The sequence below is a fragment of the Colius striatus genome, chromosome Z, assembly GCF_028858725.1.
Source record: "Colius striatus isolate bColStr4 chromosome Z, bColStr4.1.hap1, whole genome shotgun sequence".
Classification (NCBI taxonomy): Eukaryota; Metazoa; Chordata; class Aves; order Coliiformes; family Coliidae; genus Colius; species Colius striatus.
In genome coordinates this window covers 22,101,994-22,118,640 of record NC_084790.1, presented here as the reverse complement: position 1 = coordinate 22,118,640, position 16,647 = coordinate 22,101,994, and the positions used below count along the sequence as shown (strand labels likewise).

The following is a 16,647-nucleotide window of genomic DNA, read 5'->3' as shown; positions in this document are numbered from 1 at the left end:
GATTACTTTGAAGGAAGTTCTTTGCCCTGTTAATTGCTGTGGCAGTTGCTCTAAATACAGTTAAGAGTAAAAATCAGTACTATAACCTTATTTATCTCTGAGCAAGAGGACATTTGTTATCACTGTAAATAGATTCATGTGGTACTATGGATTGATAAATCACTGACTTCAGTGAATCACAGAAGGGTAGGGGTTGGAAAGGACCCCTAGAGACCAGCTAATCCAACTCTCCTCCTAAAGCAGGTCACTCAGGAATGTGTCCAGGCAGGTTTTGAAGACCTCCAGAGAAGGAGACTCCACACCTTCCCTGGGCACCCTGTGCCAGGGCTCCCTCACTCTGACAGTGGTTATGTTTATATGGAACTTTTTGTGTTGCAGCTTTTGTTCATTACCCCTTGTCCTATCACTGAACACTACAGAAAGAAACGCTCCCCTGTCCTTTTGACATACACCTTTGTCATGGTTTAGCAATGAGCAGCTTTTGCTTGGTAACAGGGGGAGCGGGTTGCAGTGAAGACCCGGTAGAGTTTGTGGACTCTCCCCCGGCTCCTGGGTTCACACCCACCTCTGGCCCGGCTGGGCCAATCTGGCGCCTCTGCCATCACTATTTAGGGACAGGAATTTGAAGTGCTGGCAGGAGGTGTAAGAGTGATACAAGATGGAGGTGGCCATGTGGATCCCACAGTCAGAGAAGGAGGAAGGAAGGAGGAGCAGCAGACCAGAGACCCCTCTGCAAGCCATGGTGAGAATGCAGGCTGTGCCCCTGCAACCCATGCAGGGCCGTGGCAGGACTGAGAGCCACCAGCAGCTCCGTGTGAGTGCATTCAGACGGGCAAGAGACTGTGTGAGGAGGGAGCCATGGCACAGGCCATGCTGGAGAGCCTGCAGGCCACAGAGCAGCCCTACATGAGACAGAAAGGACCTGCAGCCTTTGGGATAAATGCGCTTTGGAGCAGCCCGTGCAGGGCTGCCATGTGTGTGAGGTGCCCCATGGACTTGCAGGGAGGACTGGTGTGGAGCCCACCTGTCCTGGGGAGGGACAAATGGCAGAAGTTATCGGGAACAGACTGACTGAAATCCCCACTCCCTGTGCCCCTGGGCCGTTCAGGGGAGGAGGAGGTAAAAACACCAGGAGGATCAGGACTCTGAGCCGAGGAAGAGTGGAGGAGTGGGGAGAAGGTGTTCTTAAAGGGCTGGTCGGACTCTTCATTGTTGTACCACTCTGTGTTGTTTTAATTTGGTTATGTTTTGGGTTTTGGGGGTATGTTTTAGTTGATGTTGCATTAAATTATTTCCTGTTTTCTTCCCCAAGCCGAGTAGCCTGGTCTGTTTTGTCCTGAACCATAAGTGGCAATTAAGCTCTCCCTGCCTTTTGGCAATCCCCAGCCTCTTGATTAGTACTTGAGGCTAATTGTGGTCTTTTGTTCCCTGCTAGGCCTAAACAGCGACAACCTTTAAAATATTTATAAATATTAATGAGATTCCCCCTCAGTCTCCTCTTCTCTAAACCAAACTGCCACAGGTCCTGCAGTTCATGTTTCAGTCCCCTGATCAACTTGGTGGCCCCATGCTGGACTCTCCCTAGAAGTTCCCTATTGCCATAAATATTGCTGTCAAGGAGTTGGATCTGTGGTAGGTTGCCTTCTTAAGGACACAAAACAGAGGGAAGTACATCACAGTAGTAGTCTGTTGGGTTACAGCAGACTTACAGTATCTGACAGTATTTGTATGCACCATGTCTCATATAGACTATTCAAAGAAACAGGAATTAAAATACAGGAAGTCGACACTTGTATGGCTGTGCTCTTGCAGGAACAATGAAAAGAGTCTGAAGTGCAAGCTTTGTTCAGCATCTTAGTACTAAGGATAACATGACAAAAGCCACCAACTTTCTTTAAAAGAAATTTAATTTTATCCATTAGAAATATTATCCCCAACAGGTCCACCTTTCCACAAAGGCGCAGATCTCAAACAACAATGTTCACACTTTTTTAAAATTAATGAACAGCTAAATAATTAATTTCATTATTAGATTCAGATATGGTCAACTGAATACACAACTCAGTATCACATGATCAAGAAGGAATAATTATTTTTTATATGGTCAGTTAATTTTTGGACCACTGATATGAGCAGAGAACTTAACTTCAAGCTAGATGGACGGAATATATGAAATCAGCATTTGATCTTCAACAGTTCTACAGATTCCAGCAGTGTTTTAACGACTTTTGCACTGCATTCTATGGTAAGTCAATCCAGCCATCATACAAAGCAAATAATAAATGCTGTTTACTTTAATTGGGAAAGTGTGTCCAGCTTCCTGATACACAGAATATTTCAGTATTGTAAACAAGCCTTCTAATACAATCCCCAAAAAACCTCTTCGCTTTATGGTTCACACTTTAAAATTTGTTATTACTGTAGCTTTATTGCGCTCACCAGAAGCAGGCTTGTACCTGGACATTTTTGCTTAATGCTCTTGATTAGGATGCCATTTTACGGACCATGTAGTTCAGAATGCCTCCATTGTGGAAGTAAGTGAGCTCCACATCAGTGTCAAATCTCATGATGGCATGGAAGGTTTTCCCAGTATCCAGCTGTTGAGGTCAAAGAAAGTCATTTAAGCAGCAGAACTTTCTACATGCTACATGACATCACAGTAAAATAAGGATTACTACAACAGTTTTGGTATCGTAACAAATGTGATAGAAAGGGAAAGTGAAGAGGCACTGGCCATTGTTATTTCTTTTCTTCCTACATCAGTCTACTACTGGCTGCCAGAGGGAACTGATCTAAAACAAACCATAACACACACAGCATGGGGTCTCCTTGCACTGCATTTGCTGCACCACTCAAGATTTACTGTTGATACAAACCTAGGGGCATGAAAGCTGACCATCCTTTCAAGTGGTTATACTGATTCTTGATGTAGTCACTCCTCTAGTTTAGGTACAAGAGCAATACTAATTTCATTAGCTTTCTCTGAGGCCTTGGGTTTGGTAATCAGAAAAGCACAAGCGCATGAAGTTAACAAAACCTCTGTGCTTTACTGAAGACTACCCCAGTCAAGTACTATTAGATAAATGCACTATGTTCACCTGTGACTGAAAGCTGACCAGCTCTTTGGGATCTATACTTTCTCTATTTCAGGGCAGTTAATGAGTCACATGTAAACAAATAGTTTTAGACAAATATAAACAAATAGTTTAATCCAGGGAGGCCACATACATTAAGTGAACATGTAATAATCAGATTGCTTTGATAACTGTGGTAAAAAGGCAGGTCTTGATGCTATTAGGTTACATCAGTCAGGTTCATAGATGTTCCAACTAAGAATAAGCCAAATTTTTATACCAGATGCTAGCTAATATTTTTCAAAAAGAGCATAGGTTTGAAGGCAAAGCTAAACAAAAAGCACTCTTTCAAAATACTAGGCCTGATTTTATGGTGGGTATGCTTAGACTTCACTTTGAATGCTGCTGTGTACAATATTCTGTCAGTTAAATTGTCAATTAATTATTTAAAATTTAAATTCATTTAAATAAATTAGTTTGATTAATTTCAATTAACATGTACAGTTTACTTTCCGTTGTGCTTCAGACATTTACCTGAAACAGAAAAATTTATAATGGACTTTGACAGACTCATCTAAAGTACAGGACTGCTTTGTGGCATGCTGCTTTTATATTCCAACAAAAGCAAATCTCTATTAGAATGACTGTTTTCATCTCCTTCACCATTTCAATTTTTCTTTCTTCCTCAAGTGACGGAAGCTTACTGCCACACAGAAGAACTTTGTTTGAAGATGAAGTTAATTTTGAGCAAAACTACAGTGATTTAGAAAACTGAGCCCTTAGGTGTCTCATACCTTAACCAGGACGTTCATCTGTGGCTTTAGTATTTCAGGAATTACAATTGTGTAACGCTCCCGTCCAGTGAGTCCTAAAGTGCCTGCATTCTCTCCAGGTAAATACTGCAGAGGAATCACTCCCATCCCTACTAGGTTGCTCCGATGAATTCTCTCATAGCTTTCTGCAAGCACAGCCTTGACACCCTGGGAAATGCACAACAGGTATAGTTATCTTCATGGTTCAGGATCATGGTTCATATTCTGTGCTCCGAGGAAGGAAACTGGTACATTTGTGGTCCCCTCCATTTCCTTTACCAAGCAAGTAGTAGTCAGCAGTTCTGTGTGACAGTGGACTTGTCCAGAATTACTTGATTGTATGTTAAAGTTCAAACATCTTTAAAAGAAGTCTGATTGTCAAAAAATGACATATGCTTTCTCAAGAATCCTGTGTACTTCTTTAACATGCCTTTTGTAAAGCACCACAAATTATTTCCATAGCTCTTGCTAATTCAGTGTTGCTCTCCTACCTCCAAGATGCACTTTGTTTAATTTCTAGTTTTTTTTCATGTTAATACAGTTAAGACAAAAAAGAAGTCACCACTGGGGGAAAAAAAAAAAAAGCAAACCAAAACTTACATTGAACCTAATCTTCAACATTGCCTTCACAAATTACATGCTAAGAAAGCTTAAATCAGAGTTTGGGCTGGTAAATAATGTACATGACAAAGAATGAAACAGGTATTTCTCTGTACATGGATTTCTATCAGGCTCCTCTAACACTACTGCTAAGCATTCCTGCAATTTGTATGGTGAGGCTATGCTAAATTTTGTTTTCACTGAAACTATTTTTCTGTCTTTCCAGTCAAGTAAGCTGAAGGAAGCAGCTGAAAGCAGACACAAAGTTTATGGGACATATAAGGTTTACAAGTTATGGGACACATAATTAAAGAAACTGATCTTTCTTGCAGATTTCTGACTGAACACCAGTGAAGGCTTCCAGTCTGAATAGGACCTATTAGTATTTAAGTAGCTTTTGCAACTCTACCATGGCTCTTGGAGGCAGCTGAAATTTCAAAACAGTTCTTGCTACAAAAAGCGAGAATGAGCTAACCAGGATGCTGCTCACAAGCTCATTTTCCTGACAGATGAATGATTTAAGCACTGCCCTCCTAGTTTGCTGTAGTTACTCACCAAAAGGAATGGTCCTTTAGCTGCCCAGTCTCTGGAACTTCCTGCACCATACTCCTTCCCAGCCAGCACAATTAGAGGATGGCCAGCCTGTTTGTATCTTTCCGCAGCATCAAACACATCCAGCTGGAATGAAAATGTCAAATGTTCTATACAGTTTTTGGGAGTGGATACGGGTCCAGGGAAAGAAGGAAAAAAGTATCCCCGCATAAAGAGCTGAAGTACACAATTTCCACCAAGCAGTACTTTTAGGACACTAACCATACTTTGCAGCTTCTAGTCTGATTTCACTCCTAACACAAATCTGCACCTTCCACAACTGCTTCTACAGTGGTTACATTCTCCACTGATATGCCTGATAGCACCACATCATGCAGGTAAGTGTGACCTGATACCCTAGGTCAATACAGCTCCCATCTCCTCATTAGCTTTACTCAAAGGTGCTTAAGTAAATGACACCTAGGCTGCAAGAAGGAAAGCCAATACTAATCTACTCTATTGACAACAAGTCTCAGTTTGAAGCAGTGTATGTACTTACTGTTTCACCAGAAGGGAAATGGATGGTCTGAGGTCCTTGTTTATCAAGAAATTTGTTCACTAAGCGAATGTTTGCAAACGTTCCTCTGGCCATAACTGCATCGTTCCCTCTGCGGGAGCCATAAGAATTGAACTCTCGAGGAGTCAAACTATTAAGGAAAAAGAAAACAAAGAAAAATGAGTATTGTGTTTCTTTTAGACTGAAGTACTCTGTACTATACAAAAACTATAGTAATGAACTCAGTGTTTCTGAGATAGGTATGTATGCAGTTCCCATCATACTAGTAACAACCAGTTAGCCGACACTTCTACTTTTAAGTTTTTTATGAAGGAAGGAAATTAATTTAAAAAAAAGAAGTCTGCCTACAGCTCGGTCACAGAAATGAAATATCCCTTGCATCTGATAGCAATGCAACAATATAGTTCATCTTAGCTCAGAAGACTCAATACTTCTTTCCTTAAGAGCTGGCTACTGAACATCTTCCTTGTTATGTATATTGCCATAGCATCTAGAACAAAGGTAGAGACACCACTCTGATGAACATCTAAAAGGCAAAGAGAGTCCCTGAGACAACTTAGGAGTACACAAGAAAAAGTTTATATGCAAACAGACATACGGGAATGAGGGGACACTCTAGTTTAACCAGTAAACAAAAAACATGCTGGAATGTCGCAGAAAATTGGATTGACTGGACTGGGCGACATTGAAACAGCAGCTATGACATACAACATCTGCTTTGTAATGTGTGTATGACTATTTAGATTTCAAAGTGACTGATACCACAGGGTTAAACAGTCCTGAGTACTTAGTTTTGAGTGGATCACACTGTTTTAATTTCCTCTCCAGAATTATTAGGTCTGTTTTATAATGTCAATGCTGCTCCTCAAAATATCACTGACTTTAGAAATGCTAAACCAAAGAGTGAAAGTATGATACCATCCATGAAGACTGAATAAGGCAACTCAGCAAGTCCTAGTCTTGCCTTAAGTTGAACCCAGAATACTAAACTGACAGGCTGGCCATAGGAAAAGAGCATTATTTTACAGCAGTTTGGACTCCAGCTACAGAAACACTTGCCAGTTTTTGTAGCTGCACTGAAACCTAAACTTCTGAATGTTCTGTAGCTTCTGACAGCCTAGCTCTATGAAACAGCTGCACATCATAGAAGTATAAAATCAGTTTCCAGTATTAAGGACCATAAACATTTTGATTTGATAGGAAGAAAGATCCTGCTTCCATTATTTATTAATAGACTTAACTGCAAAAACTAGCCTGAAAGTTATCTTCACTCATCTTCAGCTCTCCCATGTAACAGATGCACACACTCTAAGCAAGTTCTTACACTTGGTGAGAGCTGCTGAGACAGCAAAGAAATGCTTTTCTTTCTTTTATATATTCTCAAGGCATTTGTCAAGCATATGTGAACAGATAGCAGATATGTCTGCTTGTAAGATGGTACAGCAGTTGAATCTTGTTTCCTCTTCCCAATTTACATCACAAATCAGTAGTGCTTACCCTCTACTGGTCAAATAACGGGCTGCAGGACTATTTCTTGCTATATTCCCAGCGGGAGATATATGGTCGGTTGTCACAGAATCTCCAAAACTCAACAGGACATAAGCATCTTCTACTGTTTTTGGCGTTTGAAGATCCAAAGTCTAAGCCATCATAAATGCAAACAAAATCATCAAAAGAGGACACAGAATTCCTTTACCTTTCTCAAAAGTGCAAATTGAAAATAAAGTCTCCCTTTTTATAAAAGTGAGAAGAAAGAAAAAACACAACCCTATTAAAAATGTTTATATTCTTGAACAAAATACGATATCCTAGTTGCCAGCAAGTTCATGCATGAAGAAAATAGATGAAGCAAAAGAACTAACTGAGGCTTCACTTGAAATTTGCATGACTGCAAACAACGATTCTGAGACACGTGCATGCACTGTGCATTGTGTATTAAATGCTACTGAAACAGCAATCTGAACATTCAACTATTTGGTACAAAAGGCAGGCAGGCAGAACTGTGGGGTTTGTTTCCTGTCCTTTTCCCTCACTTGCTTTGTAACTATTTAAGTGTATTTCAGGCTAAAGTGAAAAGAAGACTTTTCAAAAGCTCTTCAGTGACAGCAAATCTTTACTTATGCTTTTGTATTAAAATGATAACTGTAGTGTAACTCCAACATTTGAGAACCGAGGCCTCAACAGGCTATCATGGATGCTCCTAGGCCCCGTGAAGGGACTTTGCTTCACCTTTAACATTAGCCAAGGTCACTACACACTTTGGCTTGATTCAAAGGGAAAGTGTACACATACCAGACCATCAAAGAAAGGTGGAGACTTGATGTAAGTTGACTTGGGATTCCAAGTATACAGTTTATCTGAAGGAGCATCTAAGGCATTCCAAGATTTGTTTACTGTCTGAAAAACACACAAAAATATCCCAATGATTTCTTAGTTTTCAGAAGCAACAGAATCAGAATCCAGGTAAAAGTTCAAATTTGACTTCAGCAAAAGTCTTATGTACTCCTTGAAGCACTTGGAGAAATTGTTATGACAATGTATATTATGTTTAGGGAGTTGGTTTTTTTAAAATATTGTATTTAGTGAGAGTCTGGAAAACCTTCATTTCAAAAGAAAAGCTGCTCATTCAGTTTTCTGACAGTAACCTTGTTATGTACACAGATAATACTTTTTAATGCTCAGGTGTATTTATCACTAAACTTAAGAGGCTTTTCTAACACATAAACCTTATGAGTATTTTGTTTAAACACCTGAGAATGGCTTATGAGAACACATTACCAAAATACACGTTTTTCCTCATGTAAATGCTATTAATCAATGCAAATGAATTTTATGTCAGATGAAAAAACACCAAACATCTGCAAAAACAGAATATCTGACTTTCCAATATGACCCTGGGATGCCTGTTTAAAACACATTGCCTGTATGTTACATAAAAAAACCCTCCAAACATTAAGGAGCAACATTCAGGACATGACTGTCTGAAAGAGTCAATTAATGAACTATAAACCACTTAAAACGCCCCACTTGATTTAAATACAAATTCAGGACAGGAAACATAGCAATAGAAGGAAAAGATCTGTTTCATTATCAAGACTAGTTTATTTAACATCTTCAGAACAGCACAGTACATCAATCAAACTATTGCCCAAGGATTATTAATTCACCTCTATTTTTTGGTAGACCTCCTTGAACATCCCAGGAATAACAAACTGACGTTCAACAGCCTGAATCTCATTTCTTGTTGGCCAGATATCTTTCAGGAAAATCTTCCTTCCTGAAGCATTTATTCCTGTAGAAAATTGTACTATTTATTGCATATATCTACCATTAAGAAAGAAGGAAAAAGTTTATCCTGATGACCTTTAGCTATCTTCTAACCTTGTGAACATTTATGAGGCATGCTGATGGCCTTTAGCTATCTTCTAACCTTGTGAACATTTATGAGGCATGCTTTATTTTGCCTACATGGGTCTGACAGAGAGGGCTCCACAAACTTGGCGATGCCTATACTTTCACCTGCTTTTGAGATTTCCAATGGCCTTCCAGAATAGAAGGTTGGAAAGGATCTATGAGAGATGTCTAGCCGAATTATCTGCTCAAAGAAAGTCAGGTTGCTAGGTCAGATTACTCATGAGAGACTGTCACCTAGATATAACCGAAAAGAGGCCCTTGTGACATTAGGATATTGGTCAGGCTTGGCTTCCAACTTTCTTGATCACAGAGATTCCTTGTTGATCTGCTTCTTAACAACCGCATGCTTTGTATCCCAGAGGTACTCAAGTCTTCCAACCAGTTTATAGTTTACAAGCTGTGAAAAGAAGCATCCTGATGCTGTCTTACCCAAAGGCTCTTTCTCAAAGTCAATCCGGACAGTCCCTGCAATGGCATAGGCTATGACCAGTGGCGGAGAGGCCAAGTAGTTAGCACGGGTGTTGGGATGGACACGACCCTCAAAATTCCTATTGCCAGATAACATGCCCACAGCTACCAGGTTTCCCTGCAAAAGAGTTTGACACAAAGGTAGCTGACGCACTTGCAGAACCCACAGAGCCACATACCAGCAGGTCTGCAGAGCTGCACTGTGCTGCAACATCAATGACTGGCCAGTCACAGAATTGTCTTCTTCCAAACAATCCCAAAGCACTTCCCAGAGACAAGAGACTATAGGCTGAATTTACTTTGCACACAGTTGAGAACAGTTGGTGCACAGTATAACACAGCACAGAACAGCACACAGCAGAGAATGGCTTACCTAAATAAGCTGCACAGGAAAAACTGCATACCTGTGTAATGGCCTCAACAACAGACTCTGGTAGGGGTCCACTATTGCCAATACATGTCATACAGCCATAACCCACCACATCAAACCTAAATAGAACACAAAAACCATCAGTGAACAAAAAGGTATTTTTGAGCAACACTATTTACCCCACAGCAGTTGGCCAGGGTTATTTTCAGATGTACTGTTTTAACAAATGAATTGAAAAATACCACAATTTCCTGCTTAAGAACACAAGTCTTCAAGAAGCTACAGCAGGCAAGAGGCCTTCCACCTTGTTGGCACAAAGCCAGACAGCATAAAAGCAACGTGACAAGTCATGCAGGAACATGTTGCAGGGTACCTGCCATATCTTTTAAGCTCCAAAGGTAAATTTATTCTATTGCACTGCTTGTTAACACTTTTAGTTAAACAGCTATAAGACAACAGCCAAGAAAAGCACTCTTACCCTAGTTGAGAAAGGTAACTCATCACTCCGCTCTCTCTCAGATAATAAGTGACAACCCCACTTCCTGGGGACAGGCTAGTTTTAATGTATGGCTTCACTGTTAAACCTGCTTCAACAGCTTTCTTAGCAAGCAGACCTAAAGAATGCAAAGGATAGTTGTAGTTTTTGCTGGAAGTGGGTCAGCTTGGTGGACCAAAAGGTTAACAGAAGTAGCATTAAATAATTGGGAAATAGAAAAGGCTTCATTGATACACATGATACAGTGAGCCAGCAATACTAATCCCAGAATAACCATCTAGAGCTCAAGTGCTTTGTTGAACTGCAGACTTGGTCTACAATTTCTGCTCCACTGTAAAGTTGCTGGAAAGTGCATTCAACAAGATGCTTTGACACTGGGGCAGCATGTAGACATGCAAAACTCAGAACACTACTCGTAAGACAAGTGTCTCACAAAAAAATACAATTAATTGTTAACGTCCAATTTACAGTGGTCTAGTGACCCAGCACTGAAGTAACTCTCAACAGATGGTTATGACAGCACCAACTCTGGCCCTTGTCACAAACAAGCAACAAACTTCACATTCCCATGCCTAATTCTCTCTCACATATCCACTTAGGTAAGAAAATACATGTCACCTCTGCTTTAATGCAACATGATCTCCAACACAAAGTCATCACTAAACTCTTTTGCTTTTGCCAGCAACTTGGCAGTTCTGTTAGACATGACCTGAAGACTTCCACTGTCAAGTGTTGGATGAAAAGGCCTACACCAACTGATTTGGAGGCCTAAAGGCAGACATTTTAATTTTAAAAAACAGACCTATTCCTGAACTATTCCTACGTTGGACTTCTTTTACGTTTGTTACTTTGTGTGGGAATACTGTATGTTTTATTTACTTCATTTCAAACCCTATTCTGAAAGGCAAATTATGTGTTTCTTGTGGGTATCTCTGAGGTTCTTAACACTGTAGCTTACAGTTACAGAGACTGACAGAATTCTTTTTCCCTCCTTGTTGAGGTCAAAGCATAAGTGCCACTGTATGGAAAGTCAGCAAAGGCAAGAACACCTGAGTGCATACACCAAGATCCTTATGACTACATTCTTTAGGCTGTTCTGCATTAGGTAGTAGCAAAGGTGTTCTAAGTAGCAACTTTACTTGTGCCTGCAGAGCATTCTACACTTTAAACCCATAGAGCTAATAAGCCAAGCAGGCTGAAAGATCAGCATCCCCATTGACACAAAGCGGGTTAAAAATGTGTGCCATTAGCCTGCGAGGCAAACACTTGAGGAAACAAGTATCCTAAGCAGGTGGCACAGCTGAGGGATACATCCACCTAGCACAAAGAGAATAGGATAGAGTGAAGATTGCCTGGAGGAATCTTACTTCTTGATCCTTGGAAGAACAAAATACAGCTCTTATGCCTGTGATCATGATCAGGATGGACCTGAGGGAAGAAGCATGCTGATTTGGCTGTCCTGTGAAGGGCAAGTGAATTTCTTCAATTCTGTTCTTCTCAAATGGGCAAGAAACAGAGCAAGTCTCTTCCCTTCCTACCCTACAGCCTGGTTTATGATGGACTTTATCCCTGTTGCTATGAATTAAAAGACTTTGTGCCTGAGAACAGGATGAGCCGCAAGTACTGCAGAGTAGCCAAAGAAAGATGCTAGCACAAGAACAGGTGACAAATACCACACTGACAAACTAAGCACAAAGTGATAGTTGGCACAGGCTGACCAGAAGCCAAGATCTCCCCAGCACCAAACAGAAACAATGAAGATACATTATGTGACTTCAGTCAGTAAGTATTCCTCTCTGGCCCTTGCATTGCCCATTGCCATCCATTTAAACTTTCGTAGAAAATAAGCCTGTATCCTACAATCTAACAGAATAGGAAGCCCTAACACAGTAATGATCTTCCTGTGATGGATAATGTCTACATATATGTTTCCAGAGAAGAGAAAGAGTTACGTGGGTATGTAGCCAAGCAACTGGGAATGAGAGCTGCACTGGGCTAGTATAGACTGAGACTTTTCAGCTGACTCTCTTTCTTTACATTTTTTTGCCAGAAGCACATGTGTAGAATGAAAAATTTTCTGCCTGGAGTAGCCAGGTTAAAAACAAACAGCGTCCTCATCTGAAATATAACACAACTTACTCAGCCTGTTTTGTAGTATTTGAATGGTGATAAGCAAAGAAATGGGGGATACAAAGCTCACCACCAACAAATTCTTCAATGCACTTAAGATGTAAATGGCAAGGTTCTGAAAGATGGTAATCCCCAGGAACACAATTTTCCTCCTCTACTCACTCCTCACATATCCAGATTCTTGCTGTAACAACTCAATACATCTCTAGTTAAGTTTTTTGTACTTTACTGCCAAATCAGAGTACCTATGTTTCTAGGTATAATTTCCAGAATCCTTTCTGCAGCCTTTAGAGACTAAACTCAGTTTTAGTACTCCAAATAACAAAAACAGTACTGTGCATATAGAATTACATCACTGCTACATCTGCCTTTAGGACACACTCCCAGAGCCACAGAGAAACTACTGCACATTAAGAAAATAAACTTACCTGCTCCCAACATAACTGAGGGGTTACTGGTGTTTGTACAGCTTGTAATGGCAGCAATCACTACTGAACCATGAGCAAGCTCGAAGTCACAGCCCTCAAAATTAAATTTGACTACGCTGTTGTGTTGGTCTGGGGAAACTTGGAATCCCTTGAATCCTTGCTGTAAGAGGAGAAATTAAGAATCAAACTGATGTGGTTAATATAATTATTTTGACTAGAAATTAATATGGGCTGGGAACTGAGTAAGAAGCATCTGTCAGTTACTTCCATGTTTGCACTTTTAGGCTTGGTGGTGAAGCCTTGCATTTCTGGTCAGTCAAAGGGGCAGACCAAAATTATTTTGCCAGGGTCTCTCCTCTTCTCTGTTTACTGGTAAAAAAGGAAGCCTTTGCAGCAATATGTATCTGTCCTTTCCTCCTGTATGAATATATCTTCCTTCAGATTGTTCAGATACTTCTTTCCACATGCTCCAGATTCCTGATCACATATACTCTTGTACATCATCCAGTCCTGAGATCTTAGCCTTAACACATAAGATTTTTAAGCCATGAACATCAAACAGCTCAAACTTATACTAAGAGGAAAAAACCTGACAGTTGAAAAAAAACCACCCAAAACCAAAGAGCAAGAAGGCACTGCTCACATAAAAAATTATACTTAAGGATCTGAAAGCACAAGTTGATTTAAGACAGTTTGGAACATGTAATAAAACAAAAAATATTGGTAATTGCTGTAGATTGTTTCTTGTTTTACATGACTATGGTTCTATACTACCTTTGACAAGGGCAGTTACCGTATCAGGTAAGCATTCAAACTGATTTTGGAAACTTCAGTTTCTGAGCATAATAATTCAAACTAAAATCTTGCTTTTCTTTTAATAACTATTTTTTACTGGATGATGTTGACAGAACTTTTTTTTTTCTATCCTTACCACCAACATCGAAAAGCCAGAGACATGTGCACTTCTAATCAGCTTATGGATTCAGTACTCAATACAAAACCACATTGTGAAGCTCAGGGCACAATCTGAAGAGCTGGGTAGTCTGTACAGTAGCTACTTTGCTGCTCTGCTAACAAAATCCATGGTGGCTAGTTCAGAAATCCCTAGAGCATGTCAAAATCACTTTAAGCAGCCTAAGACCAGTCTAAAATCAGAGCGACCTACTACATCACTATGATATGAACATCTTCATGTGAGAGAAGCATCACCTCAATTTTGAACTACCCATCGTTGATGTTAACTGCTAAACTGCATTCAAACGTCCTAACTCTAGAATGTAGTTCCCAAACATTACACAACTTTTAGAAGTATGCATTGGTTTGTACGTCCAAACATTCCTACCTTGGCTCCCAGACAAGTCTCAAAATCCTTCTTCATATCTGACACAGCAACTTTGTCCTGAGGTCTTTTTGGTCCACTGCAGCAAGGCACAACAGTATGGAGATCCAACTCCACAACCTACTCGTGAAAGAACAGGGAGAGGTTCAGCACTGCATGACAAAGTGAAACCAGTTAAGCCTCAGGTATGCTTATCCCTGCTCCTGAATCAAGGCTATGTCTGCACATCTTTCTTTTTGTTTGCAGAAACTATCAAAGATATATGAGAAGGGAAATAACAGAGGAATAGTTCCACTTTTAGAGCCAGCGAGCTCTCACATACAGCTCTCAAAAAGTACGCCAGTTACTGAAAACCCAGTGTGTGACCAGAGTATCTAAACAATAAAAATTATTTTGAGAATTATGTCTTTTCAAATGTTAGCAGCAGGGTCCTCTTCAGAAGACAATGATGTGAAGAAATTCTGGTAATGACTGTCACAGGTCTGTGTGTAGTCATTTCTGGTAACAGGGCAGGGGCTGTAAAGTTTTCACACCTGGAGAGCTAACTCATTCCACTGAGGCCTAAGTTAAGACAACTGTGTGTCAAGCCAGGGGATAGGGAGTCTCTTGACTACTAATTTCTATGAAAAACAGACAACTGTCACATTAAAATAGCAAAGGGCATAAAGCAAGCAGAGAGAAGACTGAGTAGTTTCTAACCTGTGTGAAGTCTGGATCCTGAGAAGAGTTCTTGAAATCTCTTAGCATTCCCACAGCTTCAAGATACTGTTTTGTGCTCATAACTTTTTCTCTATCACGGCCTAAAGTGAAAGCCAGACATAGCAAAACCAAAATGCAAATAAAACTGAGAAATTACTACATGACAGAAAAATAAAGAAATGTAGAACAGATTATTTCACCGTTCACACTGCACACTGTACTATAGGACTCTTTCAGTAGAAATATTAGAGACTCATTAGAAACAAAGTGACTGAGCATACTCAGTGGCTTCTGCAGAACAAAAACTTAGGTTCCTGCTTCTGCCATCTTGACACGCTAGATTGGGGCAGGGCTAAGCAGACAGTTAACAGCAAAACTTTTGTCTCTTCCTAAACATGGACTTCAACAGGAAGAAACACTCTGAATCAGCAAGTATGGATAAAAACAGCACTCAAGTGGCTCCACCTGACTCAACTCTTTTGCTAACTACACCACAAAGACCTGGAGTCCTTGCTTTCTATTACAGCTTTAACTTGTGGTCTCTTCTTAACTCACCAGTTTGTATCAGGTACCCAATGCTAATATCATCCACTGGGAAATAGGCAGCTGTTGCTCCGTACTCTGGACACATATTGGCAATGGTGGCTCGGTCAGCAATTGACAGCTGGGCTACACCAGGACCAAAAAACTCCACAAATTTACCCACAACTCCAACTTGGCGAAGGTGCTGTTACAAAAATACAGTGCCTGTGTCATTGCGAGGTATCAAACGATCTGAACTTTGACAGCTTTTGACTTCAGAGAAACATTTTTGAAAGTTTCTATAGCCACTTGAAACCAAGAAGTTTTGATAAACTACATCACAAAGATGAGGACACAGAGATTTAAAGTTTCAATAATAATATAAAACACTGGGATATAATCTTTCTAAGCTTGCTCTTCCTCTCACTTAAAACAGAGTACCTTAGAACAACTGCATTTTTCTCAACATGACGTTCTAAGGACAGGAGAACAGTAAGGGGCCTTTAGACAGCCAGCAAACCCAGGAAGATGGGGAAACAGGAAAAAACAACTGCACAAGTACATGAAATGAACTGTGACTGAACATACACAGCATCTGAATAAACTAAAAAAAAAAAAGTTGGTTTTCCCTATTTGGAGGTTGCCTCTAAAGACCACATCCCATGATGGACGTGTACCAGACTTCTGACCTCCAATAACATTAATGCTGACCCAGTAATACTCTCAATCCAATCACAATCCACAGAGTGAATAAATATATTATGAACATATGACACGTGAGACAAAACACTTGTAGATCAAAGGAATCAGACTGCAGCATTTACTGCCACTTTTCAGCTTTTACATTGCATTACAAATGTTTCTTTTCATGCAGTAGAGAAACAAGATCCTTTTACAAGTATGTTTGTTCCAAAACAGGTCTGCACGTAAGGATGTACAGAACATGCATAGCTTCCACCAGTAATGGCAAAACAGCAGATGCATTCAGTACCTTGGTAATGGTGAGCACAATGTCAGTGGATGTTACCAGTGGCTGAGGGTTTCCGAGAAGCTTATATCCAACCACCTCAGGAAGCACCATGCTGATCGGCTGGCCCAACATCACTGCTTCTGCTTCAATGCCACCAACACCTGTACACAACAGTAGAGTACAATTCAAGTATTCAGAGAGATAGTAACATGTCAAA

The 16,647-nt window shown here is 40.2% G+C and overlaps 1 protein-coding gene across 2 annotated transcripts in view; it reads right to left on the bottom strand.

Moving 5' to 3' along the window:
- Window positions 1–1,889: 1,889 nt before the first annotated feature.
- Window positions 1,890–16,647, bottom strand: part of ACO1 (aconitase 1) — a 30,905-nt gene continuing 16,147 nt past the window's right edge. For both annotated transcript variants that reach the window (XM_062017605.1, XM_062017606.1), the window contains exons 7-21: window positions 16,452–16,591; window positions 15,494–15,665; window positions 14,939–15,039; window positions 14,243–14,359; window positions 12,901–13,060; window positions 10,325–10,460; window positions 9,881–9,965; window positions 9,438–9,594; window positions 8,762–8,886; window positions 7,887–7,991; window positions 7,092–7,234; window positions 5,577–5,724; window positions 5,042–5,164; window positions 3,869–4,054; window positions 1,890–2,597 (exon numbers count right to left, since the gene is read on the bottom strand). In XM_062017605.1, coding sequence (XP_061873589.1) covers window positions 2,484–2,597; window positions 3,869–4,054; window positions 5,042–5,164; window positions 5,577–5,724; window positions 7,092–7,234; window positions 7,887–7,991; window positions 8,762–8,886; window positions 9,438–9,594; window positions 9,881–9,965; window positions 10,325–10,460; window positions 12,901–13,060; window positions 14,243–14,359; window positions 14,939–15,039; window positions 15,494–15,665; window positions 16,452–16,591 — 2,012 coding nt within the window. In that variant the 3' untranslated portion in view covers window positions 1,890–2,483. The remainder of the gene's footprint in view (window positions 2,598–3,868; window positions 4,055–5,041; window positions 5,165–5,576; window positions 5,725–7,091; window positions 7,235–7,886; window positions 7,992–8,761; window positions 8,887–9,437; window positions 9,595–9,880; window positions 9,966–10,324; window positions 10,461–12,900; window positions 13,061–14,242; window positions 14,360–14,938; window positions 15,040–15,493; window positions 15,666–16,451; window positions 16,592–16,647) is intronic.